We start from the raw sequence: 25,072 nt of genomic DNA, 5'->3' as shown, positions 1-25,072 counted from the left end.
ACACTGACATACTAAACTTTAATTTGTAAAGAGAAATCTATTTTAGTGAGTTTTAAAAGATTTGAACCAAAAACTGTAGGAAATATACAGTTCTAGTACCCCCACAGGCCTTTCTACATTAAAGGCATTATATCAGTGCAACCAGTAAAGTATCATTTGGAAGGCATTGTAATGACAGGAAATGACTTGAAATCCTTAATTAATCAGTGGGTGAAATCATTAGTAATGACGCTAATAGTCATAATCTCAAATAAATGTTTTAATGGTAATATTGTTTGAAAGGCGTGTTCTTTAATTTGATAGTGGTTAATTTATACACCTCTACGATAAGACGTTAAACATTAAATGGGATCTTTAAAAATCTAAATCTAAATGAAATGTTTTATGGATAACATTGTTTCAAAGAAATTTCCTCGAATTAAATAGTGGTTAATTTATATACTTTTACGATCAATTAAACTGAATCTTTAGAAATAATTCCTGCAATTTACGTTATGCAACAATAAAGGTAATTTCTGAAGTAACGGGTTTTTAGTGTAGCAATTAAAGCTGTACTCCAGGACTTATGATAATACCAAATGACCTGATTAAAACGATGTAAATGAAAGCACATGCTTGAAATCCTGGAGACGATAGATAGAGTTGGTCGATAATTTAAGATTTGCTGTTGTGTGGATATGATCCATTAAGCGGTTCTATACCAAGTCCAATTAAATTCGAATAAGACGTTAAGTCTTTCCAAACAAAATGTCGGACATATATGGTAAAAACAACAGACAAAGAGAATTTCAGCAATCTATCACCTAGTTTTGACATTAAGCTAAAGTTAATACAACTTTGACCTGAATGTCTAAATATTTGCTGAATATGAATAAGTGTTGGAAAAAGTAAAAAAACAAACTCCAAGGAATATTCAAAACGGAAATGAGGTAAATAACAATAAGAAGAAATCCATATACATATATAAAAGTCATGTACTTGTCAACACAATTGTATAAATGGGAGTCAAATGTCAATACTAGGTTCTAAATTGGCATTAGTCTAAAAAGAAGTCGTTGGTGAATTCATCAAAGAATGCTACTTTCACAAATAAACAAAAAAAAACATAGACACAACGACAAACACTATAGAGGTTCTTGGATTGGAATAGACACCTGGATATAAGGTAGGGTTAAACAGTTGTTCGAGGAAGTTATCCTCCCTTAGTATCTCAATAAATGAAATATCAATAAAGAAAAGAGAACAAACGAACAATACAATAAAAAAAAAACAAAGGCTGAACTTAATAATATCGATATAACAAAAACTGGTTGATATTATCTTTATACAAACAACTTTACCATCCGGAGAGTTCGAGATCAAATTTTGAAAGATAAAAGTGTCTAAACGGAAGTGTACTATTCCCTCTCCGTGCAGGCCAACTTGCAACTTCACTTGGATTTTCCGATTTCGATATGTGCCAAGTATTAAGTTCTGTCGTGTGAAATTGATCACGAGTTGTTTTCATTTTTTTCAAATGAAAAAGATGAGAAGCACAGTTTGTACCATTGAAACAGTTTTTTATTTTTTTCTACACCGAATGTTTTTTATGTATTTATTGTTAAATTTAATCGAAATATCAAACTCTCAAGTTTTTCAACGATCAAAACAAGGTGAACTACAAAATATACTTCACTGTTTACAAAACTTTGAAATTTTTTTCGAAATACTAAGTAAAATTGAGAATGGAAATGGGGAATGTGTCAAAGAGAAACAACCCGACCAAAGAGCAGAAAACAGCCAAAGGCCACCAATGGGTCTTCAACACAGCGAGAAAATCCCCGACCCAGAGGCGGGCTTCAGCTGGTCCCTTAACAATAATGTGTACTAGTAGATTACTGTAGCTTTATTTTGGCAAAACATTTCAGATAAGAGCATACCAAACCAAAAGTGTCTAAACGGAAGTGTACTATTCCCTCTTCGTGCAGGTCAACTTGCAACTTCACTTGGATTTTCCGATTTCGATATGTGCCAAGTATTAAGTTCTGTCGTGTGAAATTGATCACGATCTTGCTTGTTTTTCTATTCTTTCAGTTGCTTTTGAATACATTTCATTCTTTCCTTGGCTTTCAAATATTCGGCTTTGAGCGTTCCCGATGAAGGTAATTCCAGAAAAGCGCTTCAGACACATGAAATTCATAACTTGTTGTTTTCATTTTTTTCAAATGAAAAAGATGAGAAGCACAGTTTGTACCATTGAAACAGTTTTTTATTTTTTTCTACACCGAATGTTTTTTTAATGTATTTACTGTTTAATTTAATCGAAATATCAAACTCTCAAGTTTTGCAAAGATCAAAACAAGGTGAACTACAAAATATACTTCACTGTTTACAAAACTTTGAAATTTTTTTCGAAATACTAAGTAAAATTGAGAATGGAAATGGGGAATGTGTCAAAGAGAAACAACCCGACCAAAGAGCAGAAAACAACAAAGGCCACCAATGGGCCTTCAACATAGCGAGAAAATCCCCGACCCAAGGGCGGGCTTCAGCTGGTCCCTAAACAATAATGTGTGCTAGTAGATTACTGTAGCTTTATTTTGGCAAAACATTTCAGAATTTTGGGTTCTCAATGCTCTTCAACTTCGTAATTTATTTGGCCTTTTTGACTTTTTTTATTCGTGCGACACTGATGAATCTTTTGCAGTATTTTATTTCACCTTCCGTTTTTGGTGGGATTCGTGTTGCTCAGTCTTTAGTTTTCTATGTTGTGTTTTGTGTACTGTTGTTTTTCTGTATCTTTCGCCTCTCTTTTTCAATACGGAGCAAACTTTCAGATCTAACTGTTGATTACAGACGACCCCTTAGCACCGGTTTGAGCGGATGTGTTTATCGATAATATTGTAATGTCATCCTAATTAGCTTGTGCTATCCATGCTGTGTTTAGGTTCATGTGAATGTTAAATAAAAGAGATTTTTTAATATACAGGTGGTAACTGATTATTCTTAATTGAAACATACCTCGCTGTTTCTCCTTCATCACACGAATTACTAGGTGATAATTCAGGTGACAAATTCGACGGAGAAACATCTCCAAAATTCTGGAATAAAATAAAATAAAATGATTATTTTTTTTTATAAAAATGTGTATACATTGTGCCGGATCAATAAAGTGATGGATTTTTTTTCTTCTATTACAACATAAAATGGTGGAATTTCTTATTTTTCATTCCACAAATCATTTAACCTTGTTGAGGTCAATCACAGGCAACAACTATTTTTTCATTATTCCATTTTGAGGTGACATAAAGACATTGAATCGGAAACAAAACTTCTAAATGATCAAAATCTCATTTTGTCACGTGATACTTAACAAAGCCAGATGATGTCAATTAATTTCTAAGAAGTGGTCTGCAGGTGGTGAGTTCTGTATTGTAATAACCGACTAATGTTTAAATGAGAAAATCAATGATTTATGTTGGAAACAGATAGAACCTGACTGCAGTGGATGAAGATACAATACTTAAATTGTAAAACAAGTTATATAGGAAATAATGAATGATGTTAAAAGTACAAATCTAATCTGTAAATGATTAATTGGTGACCCTGTTATAATTTTTTTCATGTGATTTCTTCATCTCCTGCATAAAACAAATCAGCTTTAAGAGATGGACTACTATTACACTATTTAAACACATAATTTTGTCTGAGGCATGTTGGACACAGTTCTGCTTTTTCTCTGATTCAAAATACAACATGACCAATGGTAGTTCCTATGGTAGGTAAGAAAATTATCAGACTTACAAGTGGTTTTATCTTTTAAGCACTGAAGCCAGATACAACTAATTATTGCAAAATTATGAGTTGTGTAGGATTTTTGGAAAATGAATTACATTCAGGGTATCTGTTATACACACATGTATACTTTTAAGTGTAATTGAACTTACAATCCGTAAAATAACCCCAAACATCTAAAAAAAAATCCCATTTGATCCTTTGTGCAATTGCTGTGCAAAAAATAAAAAATAATGAAGCAAAACTGTTGGCCCTACGAATGACACAAGTTATGTACACTTGCAGCACTCAATGAAAAATTACTAGGATCAACCATGGGGAATCATGAGAAAAAATATATTGTCTGGTCAAAAACGAAAGATGCACATGACGTAGTTAACAATTACAAAAATAGAAAACAATGTTGCCTTATGAACCAAATAAATTTCATAAATTTCCAATTAAGCAAACTTGTGTTTTCACACGACTAGATTCAAATGTTTAAATGTAAAGAGCTTAATAACACAACAAACAAATCTGTAAATCGTTAAAAAAATGAAAAAGAATGTTTTCTTCATAGAACCAAAGTTGGTGCTGGCCAACAAAGGAACACCCAAACGAAAACCGAACGCGATTAAGTTGTAATACATTTGTCGTGGACGATATTGCACAACCAGCAGATAAAGAAATTGTATTGCTACACGGGTTACTAATGCGGCAAGGAAAACAACGGGTCGCTTTACCTTAGTATCCACGATTGCAGCTCTTCGACCTCGTCTGGATAAAGGTGGTGATACTTCACTATCGCTCTCGTCCGACCCACTTGTCACGCTACCAGAGCTTCGACTTCTTTTGATCTACAAATAAGGCCATTAAACTTTATCTGATCTACTATATTTACAATTGAGTTATGAGTATATGTCCTATCAGGCAAAATATGATTTACCAAAAGAATGTTTGCAATTACATCCACATCAACCTGTCATTATTCTTCCTTATATCAGTATTGTTACTTTGCTTCCGTATGGCTTGAAAGTAGCCACATGGTATACACTATTCTGGAGTTTCATCGATACCAGTTCATTTGGTTTCTAATATAGACCATTTCCAGATTTCAGATTGTATACAACTGAATATGATGATTAACTTTTGACTGTAACATATAAACTTTGTAGGTCAAAACAACAAACATATAATTCACCACTCATTAAATTTTAAACATTTTCGAAGAAAAGTCATAAATTATCCGGTAATCGATATCACGCAATAAGAAATTTAATTATATTGTCGTTTGTAGAATTCGTTCTTTCTAATTAGGTTTTGAAGTTTTCAATTTGAACTCTTTCCTTCAGACAAACAAATTTGAAAAGAAAAATAGACAAGTTTAATTTTTACAAAATATTTAATTTATATTGTCTGTTTTTCCAGCAAAATTAACACAATAGTTGCTTGCGTGGAAGCGTAATATTGTAGATGTATATGTAAAAACTGTCTTCGTGCTGAGATGTGGACCACAATTTGATATAGTACTTGCCTATGGACTAGGGGTATCATCAAATTGCTTGTACACATCTCCGACATTTTGCAGTTTTTACATCTTGGCATAGCTCCCTTCCAAAGTAACTATGGTATATGTATACGTATGAATAATGATTCCATCATGTTGTGAAATCGGCAGCAAAAATATCTATTGCATTGTTATTTATTTCAATAAATGGCATATTACTTCTATATTGACGTGACACAAACGACTAGTACAATGTCACCAGAACTTTTAGATAAATTTTGATAAAAAAAAATGTAATTTCTAACAACATCTTCCACATATTTCCTGAACAAAAGACAATTTCGTTCTTAGAATTAATTATTTCAATTATTATCAAACAACCAATTACTTCATGTGATCAAAGTTTAACACTTACCTTTCTCGGTACCGACAGGAAATTGTGTGTTCGATGTGGACTATTTGATTTTCCCTTTTGAGAATCTAGAGAATAAAATGCTCAGATATGATAGAGAAACAAGAGAACAAAATACACTAATCTGTTTAAAAATTGGCATATTGGTTAAACTTTTACAAGGGTAAATAACATAGACAAACGTTCTTTCAAACATTACACAAATCTTTTTTTCAAAAAATTCTTTTTTAAAAACAATCGGTAATCAAAAGTAGCACAGACATGATATTAAATGAAAACAAAGGGAAACCAAATTCAAACTGTCTTTAAAACAAAGAGGGTCAAAAAGCTTTTACTTTATTTTATATGAACAAATGAGAACACATATTTAAAATCAAAATATGTACACCAAGCAGAATACTTTAGACCTTTTTTACCATTAGCTCTCATGACTGGATCGAGTAATGATAATGGAAATCCACAAGAGAAAGTCTAGTCTGTTTAATTCAATTTTTGATCTTATGCATGAGTAAATTACTACTAAAATGACAGGTTTTTAAAGTACATTACCCAAATATAATGAGTATAAGAATGACAATTTGCAGACTGAAACAAACAACTTGTTATATTGGCAGCTCAAATTTTATGCTTTTTGCGTTATAATTTGTTGTTCGGTATGTGTTGATGTATTATATGTTTACACTTTAGCAAAGTTGCCAAATTTTTACATCAAAAGAACGCATTAGGAAATCGGATTGCGAAAACGTTTTTAAATAAATTGGTTTCTACATAAAATTTGATTTACTCATAAACAAACTATAATGACAGAGAAACGATCAAATGATTATTATAGAAAATGTATTTCCATTTATTATTACTCGTCTTTACTTCAGTTTCACACCGCTTAAGGACTGAAATCATGCTTAAACGTTTGGGTTATGTACTGAAATGTAAAATTACTGAGATAAAATGCTTTTTTCAACTTGAAAGAATTATTGTACACATTTAGCAAATAAATTGACCCTGTGCGTTTTTATCGTTCTTCATTCAGATAAATTCACTTATTGATTATAATTTTTGTTATACAAAAATGAAAATGGTTATGTCCCTTTAAAATATATGTCCTGAAAGATTTTGTTTAAAGTCAGATATATATTATTTCAAAACAGCAGAACGATGTGTTTCCTATAAACCATGTATCATGAAACATACGAAGAACAGATATATAACGCTGAATAAAACTTGATAGATGTTATACGTTGTCTTTAAATACTCGAATGTTTATTTGTTCTCCTTAGCTCCCCGCTCCGAAAGAAAACGCAGTGTTTCTCAAGGTTGTGGACTGATGATTACATCTTTGTTTCTTCAAAATTTCTCCAATTTGTACTATTTGTATGCATATAATCTGACTGTATGTGATGCTTTCGGTTTTGATACCTTATTTATCATTTTAAATGAGAACCAAAAGTGCATAATATTAAAACAAATGACATTTGTTGGCCATTGATACTAAACAAGATATACAATCCTTTAATTCAAGTTGGGATCTATTACAGTCTAGACGTCATTATTCGTCCAATAAACGTGTTATATATTGGACAGAACCCATGACTCTGTGCTTAGTAGGATTTAGTTATCATCGCTGGACATCAGTTGATAGTGTACAATTATAGCACTAAGGAAAAACTACCCAACATTATCATCTCTCCACAGACAAGTATTTGACTCGATGTAAATTATTTTATTGTAAAATTGTTGCTTTTGAACACACACATAAAACAGACCGCAATATATATGTTGTCGTAGTCATTTTCAGTCTACAAAAACACGTATTGATATTAGTTTATATGTCGACATAACAGTCAATAGTAAATGTATGTTGTTGCCAGCTTATTGCCAGGCCAAACTGTAAACACTATCAATTTGCCGACTGCGCAGGAAGGTTTCTATTATAACAGATACGAAGGTTTTAAATGGACACCTACGTTGGATATATATATTAAGCAGTTGATTTATAAACCTCTGTAAGCTGAAAATTCTGAAACCAACAAGTACAGTTATCATCCTTTTTCAAGGTATTGACAATCAATACGTGTCGTGTAATTTGCTTATCAATATTAAACAGAGCATTGTGTCTGCAGACATTTACTAAAGATTTATTGAAAGTATAGTCTTTATAATTATAATACTTAAATAATACTTGTCAATGCGGCTACTAACTTAATCAAGGATATCCGTAACAACGTAAGAAATTTCTGACATTCGTGCTCGGTATAATTTGTAAGAAATGTCCATTGCAGACCATGCGAATAAACGATATTGACATTTTCTGGACACGATGTTGATTGCAAAGTGTTGCACAATCACACTTTATCACGTTTGATATTTCCAAAAGACTATGAGTGGGCTAAGGCTTAATAATACCAGTTGATTGAGGATTAGAGTTTCAAAGAAACTGACATTGTAGTAGGGAACTGTCAATCATATGAAAAAACGTAAATAAAAGAGTTTTAAATAAAATTGTTAATCGTAGTTGCAAAAAAGATTTTATTTTGATAAAAATTGTTGTAAGAATAAAAATTTCATTGAAAATGTATATCTGTGAATGCAAAAAGTTAACTAATCATTCACTGTGTTTTAAGGGAGCTACCATTTGATTTTTACGGGGGGGGGGGGGGGGCTAGGATGAAAAATTTTGTCCTGCATTTTATTTTGGTTTAAATCTCTGTCCTGCCTTTTTATTTTTTACTCTATTCGGTCCTGCCTTTTTTTTTTTAGTTTATCCTGACTTTTTTTTACCTAAATTGTTATCCTGACTTTTTTTTTTGCAAGTGTCTCATCCTGCCTTTTTTTTAACTCAAAACTCCTGTCCTGCCTATTTTTTTCAAATTTCATCCTAGCCCCCATAAAAATCAAATGGTAGCTCCCTAATAACTTTTTAGCTGTTGTATTTTTTATTGGATACGCTCTTTCTATGTATAATAAACTTAAATCGTTAAGTCTATATTTAAGGATGTGTGTGTGTGGGGGGGGGGGGGGGGGGGGGGGTTATAACGTATCTAGTATCTACATGTACCCGTTCAGCTTTGGATGCGTCGTACTTTAAAAAGAGATACGATATATACTCATACAAGACAAAATTTTGGTTTAAAAGGAAACTGTTTCTGATCTTCAATTGTAAATTTTCAGACAAATTAGTGGCAACATTGATCAAACTTCGTTAATCCACTTTGAATGTACAATTCAAGATATCAAGAACTGAGAGAAACACATAAACTCCAAACAGTGCTTTGCATACATCCTCCGCAATGTTCATCCAGACTAGTCAAAATGTTAGGATAGGAGAAGGGCACAATCGGTAATCTTACAGATATGACGGCTGTTCTGCAATCTAAAAGAAATAAGCCCACGAAAAAAAAAGTCTGTCGCGAGTTGAAATACATACACTTCGTATCGGTCAACCAATTGTTGATGATGTCAGAATTGTGTGATCTCCGTTAACCAATGAGATACAAATACGAGATTAGTCAAATTTCTCAAGTTCCCCCACCACAGCAATAAAATATTAGTCTTTTCAAAGTGCGTATGAAAAAATATTAATTTCTGGTCCATATCATAATTTTAATGCAATCAAAATCAATAATGTCGCGATTCGTACTTTGATTTACAATGTAATACGTCTAACCGAAGTGCATATTGTGAAATCATTTCCGTTTCAATTGCAAAATTGGCATGGAACAGGAATTAATTCATTTTGTTATTTCACACTATGTGAGCAAGGAATATGTAAGCAAAATTGTATATTGATGACATGAAAAATGTACATGAGACAGAAAGTCATCATTACATGTCACATCTAGCTCATAGAAGAAACCCGTGGTAAATTTCTACTAATTTAAAATCCCGTTGCAAATACTCGTTGTCACAGGATAATGCATTTGTCCTCACAGTTCGTGTCATGGCATTCAAGACAAACCAGGAAAAAACATTCTATACATCTTCGTGAACAAGGAAAAGTAAATTTAGCACCAAAATGTACAAAACAACATTCACTTCAATTACAACCTGATGTAGATCTTTTAAAGTCAAGATAATAAAAGAACAGAGTTCCAATGTCCCCCGCGTTTCACATATTTTATCTATCTAAGGTACAAGAGCAGTAACTAAAAAAAGCACTTTTTGGGGTTCTTTAAAACTTTTCATTAATATCTTAGAGAAATGTAGGCTTCAGAGCAAATGCAATGAGATTATAAATATTATTTCCAAGGGGCATAACTCTTTAAAAATATTTGATCAGCACTTATTTTAGAAAGTTTCAAAGACATTGCTGATATAAACCTATGATATAATTTTTCATAAAATTCTGGCAATAATTGTACACATGAGAACGCTGACGATGTAATTTTCCATATAATCAATATTTCCCAGGGGCCTAACTCTTTCAAAAATTATTTATCGGCACTGATTTTTGAACTCGTCAAAGACGTTGATGATATAAACCTATAATATAAATTTCATAAAAATCTGGCAAGAATTGTACACATTAGAGCGCTCATGTGGCAATTTTTCATATAATTAATGTTTCCAAGGGCATAACTCTTTTAGAAATGATCGATCGTCACTGATTTTCAAACTTGTCAAATACATTGCTAATATAAACCTATGATTAAAGTTCATAAAATTCTGTCAAGAATTGTACAGATGAGAGCGCTAACAATGCAATTTTCCATATATTTAATGTTTCCAAGGACGGACGCCCGATATTTCTATGTCCCCCATAATGCGTTGCGTTGGGGACAAATATAAACATAAGAAGGTGTTCAACGTACAGCTTTCAACAATGAGTAAGACTCTTACAGTTTATATCAATACAACCACTGGATTATAGGCTTCTTGCTTGGAACTGTCATAAAGATTGTCGCAGGGTTACACATGTTTTTGAGCGCTCAATGCTCCTTCTTAATTGAGACAGTAGTATAACACAACAATATAAGAAAATAACTGTATATATTTGTATGCACCTTTCCTAAGTCAGGAGCCAGTTGTTCAGTGGTTGTCGTTTCTTGGTGTGGTTCATAAGTGTTTCTCGTTTCTTGTTTTTTATATAGATTAGACCGTTGGTTTTCCTGTTTGAATTGTTTTACACTAGTCTTTTTGGAGCCCTTTATATAGCTTGCTGTTCGGTGTGAGCCAAGGCTCCGTGTTGAAGTCCGTACTTTGACCTATAATTGTTTACTTTTTATACATTGTGACTTGGATGGATAGTTGTCTCATTGGCACTCATACCTCATCTTCTTATTCATATATGTAGTATCTGATTGCATTACTCAAACTCTTTTATAAATTTAATCGCAAAGAAAAATATGTTACAGAAGCTTCATAACTCTCCACCAGAATGTCCAACTTTGGCTCACTTAATTTATTTGATGTAAAAGCCGTACTTAACAAACTTGTTTAATTAGATAATGCAATATACACGTAGCTAAAATTTAGACAAATCGAATCGTGTCATCTTGTCATACATGGCTTAGGACAAATCTAATCTTGTTAATATTTGATCACATAAAGCATGGTTAACGAGAAAATAGGTAATAATGATGACAGACATCTTTCTGATCAAATTACTTAAGAGAATAACTCGAGAACTCGAGGCTTAGACAGGACTTCTGTATATATCTGGGTTTAAGACAGTTGATGTTTTTCTATTGCAACCCTACAGAATAAATGTCGGGCTGCTCCTTATGATTATCGTCCCAAACTTTATTTATTTAAATATTTTGTAGTCATACTATCAAATGAATAAAAGATCTTCGCGTTGAAGTGTCTAACCAAAAAAAAGGTTTATGAACTAAAACTGTTATTCTTTAAAAGCAGTTGGGTTTTTTTTCTATTTTTTATCGGTTAGCTTTAGCTTTGTAACTTAAAACGCGATCTGTGCAAGGTGGATATTGAATTGATATTTTCTATTTCAAAGATAGAATGTAGGCCAAAAGTCACTATGAAACAGCTAGTTGTTAGTGTCAGTGTGTTGCAATAGACAATTGTTAATCTAAATCTTCGTTAAAAAAAAAGCGTAGATTTACTTCCTGTATATAATGGAAATTTTTACGAATATTATTTTCAGAATAGCTAAATAGTCACGGGTGTTAAATTGGTGAGGTAACATGCATTACTATAATCCCAAAATGACAGAAGAAAACGTAAAAAAAAAAGTTTTGAGACATTCCCATTTATGTACAATAATACCATTGATAATTTTGGAAAGCATGTACTAGTATTCTTATTCGGTATAAATCTATTTTCTTAACAGTTGGTGGAAAGCAGTATTTTAGGAAGCCGTAAAAAGATATTGAAAAGACGGATACGATATAAATTCTAGTGAACTTCGATCTTACAAAGAACGACAACGATAGTAAAGGATTAAAAACTTGATAACCTGTATCAATCAATTTTGTGGAATTTCATGAGTACATAAAAAGAATCTTCAAACACTAGAGGCAAATTAAGAGGTTAAGTTTGAAAAGAATACGAGATAAAGATGCATTCCACAAGACATGGGGTTTCGTAGGGCAGTCCTGACAGTGTCCTTTTAGAAATTGTACGAAAATTGGCTAAAAAAGACTGGAACATCTCCTTATCATGGTTTTAATGCATGTTTTGCGAAAAAGGCATTATTTATGTTCAAATTATATCTTAAGTCGTCTTTTGTTTGGATAATCTTTGTCAATTAAAGATTTTAGTTCTTGTCAATATTCCAGTCCCATTTGCTATAAGGAAAACTTAATACAATGCTAACATCCTAAAGCAAGGCGTCTTTTCTGGTTCAATTGGAATTACTCAATTCAAAGTTTTCAAGTTTGTCGCGTTTTTTTGTCTGTCTGTATTACTTATTATTCATCTTTGTGAATGTATTGTCATTTGTTTAGTTACCAAAAAAAAGTAGGGTGTGTTTTTGTTTCACTCTCACGTGGAATCAGAAAGATGTTAAACCTGATCGAATTCGTAAATGCTTAAAATAAATATCAACATGTTTACATGATTCCATTAAACCAAATGCTTTTGAGGTCTATATTGCAAATTGTACATGTTTTTATCATTTTTTGCATCGAAGGACATTATTGATCAAAATGAATTAATTTGTATCTAAATGGCAATATGGAGAAATACTTTCAATACAACTTTGGTTTGGATTAAACAAAAATCTAAAAAATTGCCAAAATCATTCTTACTACATTAATTAAAGTTTTAAGCCATCTTTCAAGCCTATATTTTGGTAATAAAAAGGTCAAGCTAAACCTTACAGTTCACATATGAATATACAAATGAATGGAACTGTGAATTTAGGTTGAGATTGCAAGACTTTTAGAAAACGACCCTGCTGTGAAATATGTTCATAGGAAATTGTTCATTCCTCTTACAACTTCTTGATCACCGATTGTTCTGTTCCATTTGTATATAAACCAGTGAATGATATCTATACCTATATACGATACCTCTAATAAAATATACTAGAACATTAAGTTATACGTCCAAATGTACTTTGAATTCAATAGATGTCGATAAACTCATTCACTAGTATATGACGTTAGTGTGAACAACTATAGGTCATTGTAACGCATTCTGCAATGAGCAAATCCCATACCGTATATAGTCAGGTATAAAAGGCCCCGTCATGGTAAAACATGAAACACTTCAAACGAGAAAACCAACTGCCTGGTTTATGAAAAAACAATTATCGAGATGAAAATATAACAGACAGCAATCAACGTTAACAACTAAATTACAGACTCCTGACTTAGAACGGGTGCATAAAGAATGTGGAGGGGTCTGTACGTAACGTAAGTATCATCGCTTACCCAAATTATTTTCATCAAAACATTTTATATTGGATTTGTTTCTTTAGAAAAAACGGTTATTAAGACATAAGCCTATGACAGTTGGTTTTTATAACAACATACTGGTGTTCTAGCCTGCATTGTTTTTGATCGACCACTAAATATAAAGGGTAGAAATGTATACTAGTAACAAGAAAAAAATACTTCAATCGTATTTGGTCTCTGTCATCTTGATGTTGTAGTCAAGTACGTTATCGTTGTCATCTTGATGTTGTAGTCACGTACGTTATCGTTGTCATCTTGATGTTGTAGTCACGTGCGTTATAATCATCAGTTTAATAAGTTATCAGTAAATAACAACAAGTTGTGCAGACAAAGAAAATGCTAAGAATATGGAAAAGAAGCATGGAGGTATGGATTTAACCATTACACTGGTAATATTTTTAATTAAATAAAAACATTTCTCCAACTGAATTAATTGTTAATATCGTTAGAATTCAGCTAGATTTTTGTATGTACTCTCTGGTTACAATTGGCAAATGAACTAATGTATTCACCACATGAAGCACGTCATGTATGTTAGTATTTGTTATGCTTTTACGAATAAACCGAACATTAATTTTTTTTTACTTAAATCTTACCGGATGTATCCTCTGAATCGGATGTTACTATGACACCTGGGACAGAACTAAATATATCTGGAGAAACACGTGGCGAGGGTAATACTTTCACGTATCCATTTTCTGTTTGGTTGTGAACAGTTAATCTACATAAGTCTTTACAGATACTAGCTACCTCCTCTTCAGATACCAAACTATTCTCTCTTGAAACGTCAAACGAACTAAAACAGAAAATAAAACTTCATTAATTGCCAGTGGAAAGACTTTCTAACGGATTTCCAATGCTCTAATTTTTTATTTGAGTAGGGTTTCTTTTTAAATCAATTATGTAATGCAACAACATATTGCTTTGAAGATAATTAACCTTAATAAACACTATAATTGTCTCATGTATTTACCTCAAATTCTTATAAAATAAATTAGATTGACATTGTTTAAACAAAAGTGTATCTACCAAATGAGAAGCATATTGCCCCTTGGTTTCTTTTCCCCTTTTATACAAATGTTCAAAACAGCCTTGTATTTTACAAGTGCGTGTATCTGCATGTTACAAATAGTTGCAGATATCTGTTCTCATAACTAGACCAATGCATTATTCCCCAAGTTCACTAAAGTCATTGTATTAAACTTTGCTGCAATATGATGTAATTACGCAATAGAATAATGTGTCGTGACAGTCACAATTAGAAGTAATGGTTCTGTCAACTGAAGAGATTTCAATATACGCATATCTCTCTCAAACATCTGTTATTTATTAATATTGTAAAGATGTTGAACTATTTGTATTTAAATTTAATTTTTTTAGAAGCTTCAACAAAAGTTTTTTTTTTTTTTGCCTTTGTTGTTGGTTTTTTTTTTTTTTTTTGGGGGGGGGGGGGGGGGGGGGGGTATTGTGAGGAAATCACATTCAGAATATAAACTTACTTCCAATGATATCTAAAACTGACGTTGATTTTACCCAAGTTCGTCAAAACTATTTTTGGTTTATACTGATACATAAGATGTACGTCAGTTGTACATATACCTTGCGTTTCCACGTTTTATAACGTATCTATAAACAACTGTCATACAAGTGGAAGGTTTAGCTGGCTATAAACCAGGTTTTACCCACCGGTTTCTTCGGAAATGCCTGTACCAAGTCAGGAATATGTCAGTTGTTTTCCATTCGTTGCGTTGGTTATAAAGTCTAACGATTGATTTCGTCAGTTTTTATTGACTCCCCCTTTTTGAATTTGACATAGAGTTCGGTATTTTTTTTTAATACCTTTTTCTAGAAACATCAGTAAAAAACGACCTTGAGAACACGTACACTTGATCTTAACGTACAATATTTAAACTCGGACAATGGAGGTGACTGTTGGTCGATTCTATAATTCTTGCACTAAAAATATAACACAAACAAATTACGCTATTGTTTTCGCCAAAAAGGTGAAAACAAAAGCCTTTTTTTAATCTTACATACAAAATGAAAGTACTTTTAAAGAATGGATATAGAGCATTTTATGTTATAGTTGTTTACACTTGGTATGAAAAAAAAGGTCAATCCTTAAGTAAACCTGTAAAGTTGTTTCCAATGTCATACTCAAGTCGATTGAATATACATACTGCACGTTTCGTCATTTTATCCTGTGTCAAAGAGTGCTTCGTCAAGTGAATTTCAATTTCTTGTTAAGTATTGTCGAGTATTACACAATTGACCAAGTTGACATTTGAATGAAATGAACACAACAAATCCAATTCAGAAAGAAATTTATGGCCTATTTAATCAAACATGTAATCTGAGACTGATAATACAAATGTGTGATATTATCAACTAAAAGCTGTTATAATGGTCATATATGTCCAGTTCCAGGAGAAAATAATTAACTTAATATATCTAAAATATAAAAAAACACAATTGTCTCTAAAAAGTCAAATATCAGAGTTACTGCATTGAATAATTTGTTCTTATGATAAAAATAGATAAAATATATCTATCTATTAGAAGGAAATTGGATTTCAATAATATTAATTCTCAATTACGAAAAGTCACGATCGTTTAGTTAATTTAAAACACAGATGTTGAATATGAGATAATTGATCAAAAGCTGAATACAAGAGAAATACACGTGACTGACTATTGAATATAAATACGGTTGAAACGTAAAACATTATAAGTTATCTACGTTCATATCCGTAGATATTGATATTTTAACACCCTGAAGTATCCAAGGACACCCTGAGGCGCAGCCGAAGGGTGTACAGGGTACTGAAGGGTGTTAAAATATCCATATCTACGGATATAAACGTAGATAACGAATTTATCCCTGGTCTTAGTCTAAATCTGGCGATTTTTAGAGAAATTCGACCACAAAGTTAAGTTAAACGTGAAAGCAACGTTTTTTTCATTTTTTAAATATCTTTTATTGAAATTTGGGAATTTGACATAAATTTAACGGGGTGTAGGGTACTACCTTTGGTAGAACCCTACAGGTAGACAAATATAAGACGTTTTTAAACTAGAGACAGAGAAACTGAAATAGGTCGAATTTGGCGCGCAATGTTGTGAGAGTTACATCATAAACGGTGTGACGTCAACGTGGGTCATTTGCATAGCTAGATCAGTAGTACCATTTATTGACAATGTGGCTGCATAGTGATGCATTTACTAAAATGAGTGCAAATAATCGATATAATAAGATAAAATCGTTAGTGGATTAAATATTTAATTATACAGACATCATGGAAAATCTACAGAATTCGATATTTCACAAGGAACAACCATGGAACTAAGGAAAACGCGCGTGAAATTCCCCGATGTAATGGGTAGCAACGTCCGGGGATATGGGTTAGCAACACCCAGGGGCTATGGGTTTTGTAACGACGTGCGTTAACCAATCAGAATCCTAGAAATATACTAAGCCGGGGATAAAACGTTTATATTACCCTAACGTCGAAAAGTAAATGCGATATAACGCAGCATCGGCACGGTTTTTTTTTATATTTCTTCATTTGCCATATTTGAATCCAAAATTCGGTATGTTTGCGAGGCATGTTTTGAAGTGACAAACTTTTTCTACTTAAAAAAAACCTTTACTCTAATATTACCTCAGTAGCTAGTGAACATTGCTTTACAACGAACCGTAAATTACCTTAGTCGTGAATCTTGCTTTACAACGAACAGAAAAAATACCTCAGTCGTGAATCTTGCTTTACAACGAACAGAAAAATTACCTCAGTCGTGAATCTCGCTTTACAACGAACAGAAAAATTACCTCAGTCGTGAACATTGCTTTAGATAGAACAGACAAAAACTACCTTAGTCGTAAACATTGCTTTAGATAGAACAGAAAAAATTACCTCAGTCGCGAACATTGTTTTACAATGAATAGAAAAATTACCTCAGTCATGAACATTTGCTTTACAACGAACAGAATTCACAAAAAAAAATAAATGAAAACTCTGAGAAAATAAATATCAAATAAACATAACTTGTCAAACTCACATTAACGAACATTGATTTTGACTAAAAGATCTGTTTTATTTTCAATGCACATCCTGTTTAATAACAGAATCGCGACGTATCCTCATGCAACATAAACAATTGATGTTCCTAACAGTTTTTCTATAACACAACTAATTCCACCTTATAGCTTTTTGTGTTTTGATTCCAGAAATAAAGGCTTAGAACTTTACAAAAGTTGTTTAGGTAATTATGAGAAAAACAAATATTAAAACTTGTACCTGTTGTTTTATTGATTCCAGACACAGGTAACATTAGATTGAGAAAAAGGGGATTAGTATTCCAAAAAAATAGATCTTCCAATTAATTTACCAAAGATGGCTTGCAATGTTTTATACCAAATCTGGTTAATCTCAATTATATAATGTCACTTTTTTCTATACATTTTTTAGATTTATACAGGGTTTCTGTAAATTAAAGCCCTCCGCTGTCGGACAATACATTCGGTTGTTAGACCCCAAGGTAACAATACTAAATAAGAACTATCTAGTTTTTTGCTAACAGAGGACCTCTTTTATGATTGGAAAATTAAAACCAGCATGTGATGACTTTGTTAACACGAATAATTGCAACAACAAAACATGATTTAACATGGAGTGTCATATGTAAACTTATATACACAAAAATATAGAACATCTAGACAACTCCTTGATTTCTTTGAGTGTTCTACAACAACACTGCTGATCTATAGGTAAGGTTATGAAAATAATAACTGAGGTACACAAGCAAATTTTGCTCACGTGAAATTCACATGAAACGAGCTTATTCATGAAACTCACGTGAAAATGTTCATGTGAATTTCACGTGAATTGAGATTCACATGAATCTCACGTGAAATTTTTCACGTGAATTTCAAGTGAACTTTTCAAATTGATTTTTTTTATTTTTCATGATTTCAATTAAATTTGAAAATTTAGATATTATTTGAATAACTTTATTTTTCAAATTTTCAAAAAATTCATGCGAGTTTCACATGAGGTCAACGTGAAATTCACATTAACTGATTTCACGTGAGTTTCACGTATAAGCTCGTTTGAGATGAAATTCACGTGAATTTCACGTGAGTCGTGAGATTCACATGACTTTAAATTCACGTGAAATTCATGTGAGTGAAATTTCCCTGCGTAGTGAAAATACGGTACCATTGACTAAGCAATGATATAAAATGAAAAATATTTATACATTTTAATACTTCAAAGAGGGTCTTATAGCCAGTCAGGGTCGTTAAACACCCCCATAAGAAGAAGTCAAAGATCTTTGTAACTGAATGATATCCACAACAAACGTACGATACGATATCTGTTCGCTTAACACCTGTTTCTAGAATAACAATCAGCTAGTATGCTCATTCCAAATGTTTGGAAAGCCAAAATATGAAAACCGATGGAGAGCACAAACATCAAAAGGGCCTGTTTTGAGAAGACTAAAAGCTTAATACCAACCTTGCCTGAGGGATATGCAATCTTAGCTTTAGCTATGTTAAGACAATCTTATGAACTGGTAATCAACTGACACATGGTATCGTTTGAATAATAGATACCGACCCTCTGGTAGCCAAAACCGCGTGTTATTATTTTCGTGCGCATAACACGTTTCAAAAATTAGGAAAACCATGTGTAGACAATCAAATTAAGGATAGCGCATATCACGTTTCAAAAGTAAGGAAAGCCAATAATCTTATTTGTAGACAATCAAATTAAGCATACAATTTCTCAAATGTTCTCTTTTGAAATAAACCGAGTTTGTAAAATTCCATAAGATTTGAATTAATCTAACATTCTAAAGTTAAGTTATATGTTTTAAGCAAGCATTATACTTCCTCTAATGAATTGAAGAAGACAACAACCAAATATATTGTGTAGTGCATGTTTTCTTACCAATGGATGGTTTCATATGTCATTTTCTACATATAGTATTGCACACCTAAATGGATAGGACCAATAACGATTGTAACAAGATACAAAAACTAGTTCTAATTCAAGTTACACAAACCACGTAGCTAAACTTTGTAGCAAGTATTCACACGTATATATGGTACCATTAATGTTACACGTGTGTACATCATGTATGTGAAATTGTTAAAAATGAATGAAAAATTTGAAGAATTTTGCAAAGACTATTGCTTTACTTTGCAAACAAAATAGCACAAAATGTGACGTCTAATTTCAAATAATAAACATGTCAACGAATAAATAACACTAGGCCCCATACATCTTCCAAATCATCGTGTACTTGTCTTTAAAGTGTGTGCGTGTGTGTTCTACCATTATGGATTGCAAATAATCTGTCTAGATTTTTACTGAAATTATCAAACTGTGATGTGGTAATGTAAGTAGACTCCATTTAAACGCAGAAATGCATTTGATTTTACCTTTAATAATATAACAAAAAACTTACACATTTTTTTCTCGACTTTGTTTACCTTCACCAGCTTTTTTTTAACATATTAAAATATTTGATGGTAGTTGTTCATGAGCCTACAAAGTTTCTGCATACACAAATTTTCAATATTACATTTCAACTTTCAACAATGATGAAGCTACGTAACAAAACAAGCTGTTCCTCGTAAATATTAATATATTTTCCGATATCTACACGATGAAATCCATGTCTCCTTGTTAGAAGCGGTTATCGATTTTAACTAAAAAGTTTATTAAAATTGAAGTGTAAAGGATTTTAATGTTTTGTTAACTTATTCGGCGATAAAATTATTCGGCGATAAAACAAGTTGTGAATTCCTGAAAAATCCAATTTTTTCCAAATTGAATTCAATTGTTTCTGTGGTTATTAAAAATCCCTCAACATCGAATGCAATTGTTTCTTTGGTCATTAAAATATATGCACTATTACTCAATAAATGCCATTTTCTTTTTACTGAAGACTGTCGATGATAATTCTGTTCTTACTTATATAGATTAAGAGACATTTACTTGAATCTAGCAAGACATGAATAGCTCCCCATTCTACATTTTTATGTTTTAATAATAAAATCACTGAGCGCTACGTGAAATTGTTCGAATGATCAGATGTAGAAACGTTACAAGGCATGTACCATACAAGGTATTGATTGATTGATTGATTGGTGTCTAACGCCACTTTCAACACTATTGTGCTGTTTCGTGGCGGTCAGTTTTTATTGGTGGAGGAAGCCGGAGTGCCCGGAGAGAACCACCGGCATTCGGAAGGAAAACTGAAAATCCTAGTCAATTTAGATTGTAGTCGAGTGCACCTGCCCCATGCAGGATTCGAACTCACAACCCCAGTGTTGACTGGCTAGTGATACAGTAGTTCGACTACTTAGACCACTCGGCCACCGAGGCCCCCCATACAAGATATGATATGTTGTTAATGCTTAACAATTAGCTTAAATAATTAATATAATGATATTTAATGAATATGATTTTCTCATTGTTACACACGCTATTACCGGCAGATAAAATAGGATCTCTGACCCGGGTTGCTATTAAAACAATTGTTTTGGGATATCATGTACAGGCGGATTCCAGGTTGAAATTAAACAAAAGAAATGGAACTATTTGTTAGTGAAGGTAAAAAAGCCAAATTGGTATATTGGAATTGTTTACATCTGTTTCTATGGGCTCTAAAAGTTTAATAAAGATGCATAATTTAGGATTTTATGCATCTTGTATACGTGCTTTTACTTAAATAATAGTATGGAGCTTCGAGATATTTGTAAATTTTTAAATTATAGACAAATTTTCATCAAACAGTCGATTGTGGTAGGTGCAAATACAAGTGGATCTTTTTTGTGCATAAGCATAAATTACATCGAAAAAAATTCCACGGAAAGATAATAGATTGATCTTTTTAAAGCCTTTATTTGCATCTCTGCCTCCGGCGACAGTTCTTGGGGGAAAATCCTACAAATGGACAATACACTGTAAAAATTGTGCTTAGAATTTAAACGTGTTGCAAGACTTATGTGCTTAGGAAAGTGTTTAATTCTAAACATAAAAAAATAAACATGTTTTGGCTCTCAGCACTTCGCAATAAACATGTTTTGGCTCTCAGCACTTTTCAATAAACATGTTACTGTGCTAAACATGTTTAGCTACTTTGTCAAGTATATAAAGCTAAACGTGTTTAAATTCTAAGCACTTTCAATATTTAGACACTTTCCTAAACACGTTTAGAATTACAACACATTTAGGCCGAATACGGCATTTATATCACGTGCTAACTTTTGAGCGGGAAGAAGAAACAAAGAACCCAAAGTCAAAGGCCACGCTGTTTACTTCTGACCATAACTGACCGTAACTTGACTGTTTCAGAAAGGTAAGGAGTTATGATTATACTGTCTTTTATTTTGTACTGCCAATTTTAAATGATTATTGACAGTTATAAGCATTATTTACAAGTACACTACCGTATAGTCAATGCAGGAGAGAAAAGGGGGTACCATCCCACGAAACAAGTGCTTGTAAGAGCTTTAAGTGTTCTAACTATCTTGTGTATAGATGATAAGTGTTGTTTAATGTTCTATCATGCAAGTTTGCATTTATTTTTTTATTTATATATGTTCTTGGAAAGGAGTTTGTGAGGATAATTTTCGTTCGGTACTCCTCGGAAGATTATAATGGAACATGAAGGGTAGCGGAATCTGCCGAGTCTTATCAGGATGAGGTGCATCATTCGCAAATCCAGTGTCATATCGAGTTCATTGTTTTTGTAAGCACTTCCGATATGCACAATCAACATTTCTTCAAAATAAATAGAAAGATGCTTGTTTATTTCAATAGTTATAAGCGGTTGTGGTTTTTTTTATAATTTTATTGATATGTATTGTTTTATTCTAGATGAGAGAAGTGCAGAGGAAATCATCATCTGTCTTGGCATGCTAAAAGAGGAGATAAATACAGTAGCAAATATGCTGCTAGGTAAGAATCAAAAGTGTATTTGATTTTAAAAATGCCAATATATATTTGATCAAATGAATAATATTAAGCATGAAAAGAAGTTTTAAATTAAAAAATATCAATTGATTCATCAGTAAATTTATGTTTTTATACCACTGTCCTAATGTTGTTATCTGGATCTTAAATCATGCTTTTACTTTTTGGTGTTGTAGTTCGTATTCTTATATTTTTAGATTAATTCTACTTAGTTGCTTATCAATATTTTTCTATATTTCAGGCCATTGACCAGCAGTTGGGTACTAAGAAAGGAGAAGCTCTTATTGACCTGTAAAATGAAAACAGGACATTTTCAAATTGTTTTGTTTTAGGGATGGGGTACAAGTAGAAGATTGGTCAATATTATGTACATGTACCTTGATATGAATTTATTTTTAATTGTGTTCAATGATAAACTGGAAATAAATGATAACATAAATTCCTTTGTTTTATATGTTGTAATTTTGTTTTTAAAGCTAGAATTAGTATAATGATAATGTCATTTCAAAGGTTCTAGACTGTTTTACGAATATTTGAAATGAAGAAAAAATGCAATAGTCGAATGACGTGAATTGAATTAAAGAAAAGACTCATTGAGATTGAAAAGGTATTGGTCACATTTAATTTGATATGGAAATTCCAGTTTCTTAGTTTGATGCATTGGCTCCTGTTTGTGATGGTATGAAAACCTGTTTTATTGAGAGCTATCATACGTTTTACAGTCAAGCCTTCCGGAGTATTAGTTTAATTGGGACCTAATAAAGTAACGGCTTCTCACAATAAAATGATAAACATGTTTCTTCACGACCCTTTATGGTCTAAACATGTTTACATTCAAAACACTTCACAGCTAAACGTGTTTCCAGGCAAAACACTTCTCAGCTAAACATGTTTCCAGATACAACAATTCACAGCTAAACATGTTTACAGTCTAAGCACTTTTTAGCTAAACGTGTTTTTAGTCTAAACGCTTTACAGCTAAACATGTTTACAGTCTAAGCACTTTATAGCTTGACACGTTTAGGCTGTTAGAACATTAAATATTAAACATGTTTAGATTTAAAACATGTCAAAAATCGGTTTCATAAATGTGTTTAGGAAAGTGTTTAGGCTCTAAACACATTTTTTAGAGTGTAGTTTCATCGAAAAGAGAAAGTCGAGTGCACCTTTTTATGTTCGGGCGTGTTTGAGTTGACTATTCCGTCTTGAAAACGTATTAAGCAAAACTAATTGATACATCATCTCGCTTCAGATTCTATTATTTTTATATATTTAAGCTACAAGTTGACTTAATAACATTAAAAATTCACAGTACTAAAAAAAATAAATATATGGGTCAAGAGAAATACATTTCTTAATTTTTGTGTGTGATATCTAGGGTTGTTAGTCTTCAACCTCTGAAAATTTTTAGTCTGCCCTTCCACGAAATATTTAATTAGATTTTTTTTTAAATGTTTTTGAACTTTCGAAAATTCCACCTGACAACCGATCAGACAATAGTTTTAAGTTGATTAAATGCAGAAAAGTACTTTTAAATGATGCTCAATAGCTAGTAGATACATTAGTCTTTTAAAGTACAACTGGCATATAAGGATCGTAATGGTGCAATGTGGATAAATTAATCGGTTTTCAAGAGCTAAATTGGCAGCGCGACATCCCTACAATGGCTTTCATTTTTACGATTGTAAAAATTAGCTGGCGTAATGGGGAGATAATTTTGACGAAGTAGAATCCTGACTGATGTACAGCAGATTTGTGTCTGCATTTCCGATTTCCATTGCAAAAGCCGGTAATAAGGTGTGTAGCTATTTGATCCCGTCTTCCACACATAAATATCAAAGGATTCTAACTTTATCAATATCCAGTATAAACTACTTGCTGGTGAAAGTTGGAAAAATTTCCAGTAGAGTGATAGGGAAAAGTGTAGCAAAATATGACTAGCAATATGGCAACAAGCTTTACCAGGGGTTTCTTGACAAAATACTTTGATTTTGAAACAGTCCAGTATTGTTGTAAATCGCCACTAGAATTTAATATGAGGCCTTTGCTTTATTGAAATAAAGTTTCTGCAAATACAATAACTAACGAATTATGATTCAGATTTATCTTTATGATTCGGATAACATATTGATGAATTGGTGTCATTTTTATTTGGTGGAGGAAGCCTGAGTGCCCGGAAAGAACCACCGACCTTCGGTAGGAAAACTGACAATCCTAGTCAATTAAGATTAGAGTCGAGTGCACCTGCCCCGTGCGGGATTCCAACTCACAACCTCAGTGTAGACTGGCTAGTGATCATGTAGTTTGACTACTTAGACCCCTCGGCCACCGAGGTCCCTCGGAAAACTGAAGTTTCTACATTACTTATGGAGTTTTGAAAGAAAAAGACTACTGGAAGTGAATGTTTGTTCATATTGAGAGGTATGAAAGGAAAGGATGATTCCCTGAAATACCAAATGAAATTGTAGCTTCTCTGAGCTAGGTTTAATAAATTCTTGGAACTGAGGATCAATTCTGCTAAATACAGTTTCAGAATTTGTAGCTGAAAAAA

At 32.4% G+C, this 25,072-nt stretch overlaps 1 protein-coding gene and 1 long non-coding RNA gene across 4 annotated transcripts in view; one reads left to right on the top strand and one right to left on the bottom strand.

Annotated features, from left to right (window-relative positions):
- LOC127706629 (pleckstrin homology domain-containing family G member 7-like) overlaps positions 1-25,072 on the bottom strand; it is a 150,787-nt gene that overhangs the window by 29,065 nt on the left and 96,650 nt on the right. For all 3 annotated transcript variants that reach the window (XM_052211320.1, XM_052211392.1, XM_052211467.1), the window contains 4 exons: positions 14,128-14,327; positions 5,676-5,740; positions 4,497-4,610; positions 3,001-3,080 (listed from right to left, as the gene is read on the bottom strand). In XM_052211320.1, coding sequence (XP_052067280.1) covers positions 3,001-3,080; positions 4,497-4,610; positions 5,676-5,740; positions 14,128-14,327 — 459 coding nt within the window. The remainder of the gene's footprint in view (positions 1-3,000; positions 3,081-4,496; positions 4,611-5,675; positions 5,741-14,127; positions 14,328-25,072) is intronic.
- On the top strand, positions 21,823-22,936 carry LOC127708566 (uncharacterized). Its single transcript, XR_007985299.1, has 3 exons — positions 21,823-21,904; positions 22,426-22,506; positions 22,763-22,936. It is a non-coding gene; the product is annotated as an uncharacterized LOC127708566 (long non-coding RNA).

Source organism: Mytilus californianus, unplaced genomic scaffold (assembly GCF_021869535.1).
Source record: "Mytilus californianus isolate M0D057914Y unplaced genomic scaffold, xbMytCali1.0.p SCAF_1, whole genome shotgun sequence".
Lineage (NCBI taxonomy): Eukaryota > Metazoa > Mollusca > Bivalvia > Mytilida > Mytilidae > Mytilus > Mytilus californianus.
This window is presented reverse-complemented; position numbering and strand designations above follow the sequence as displayed.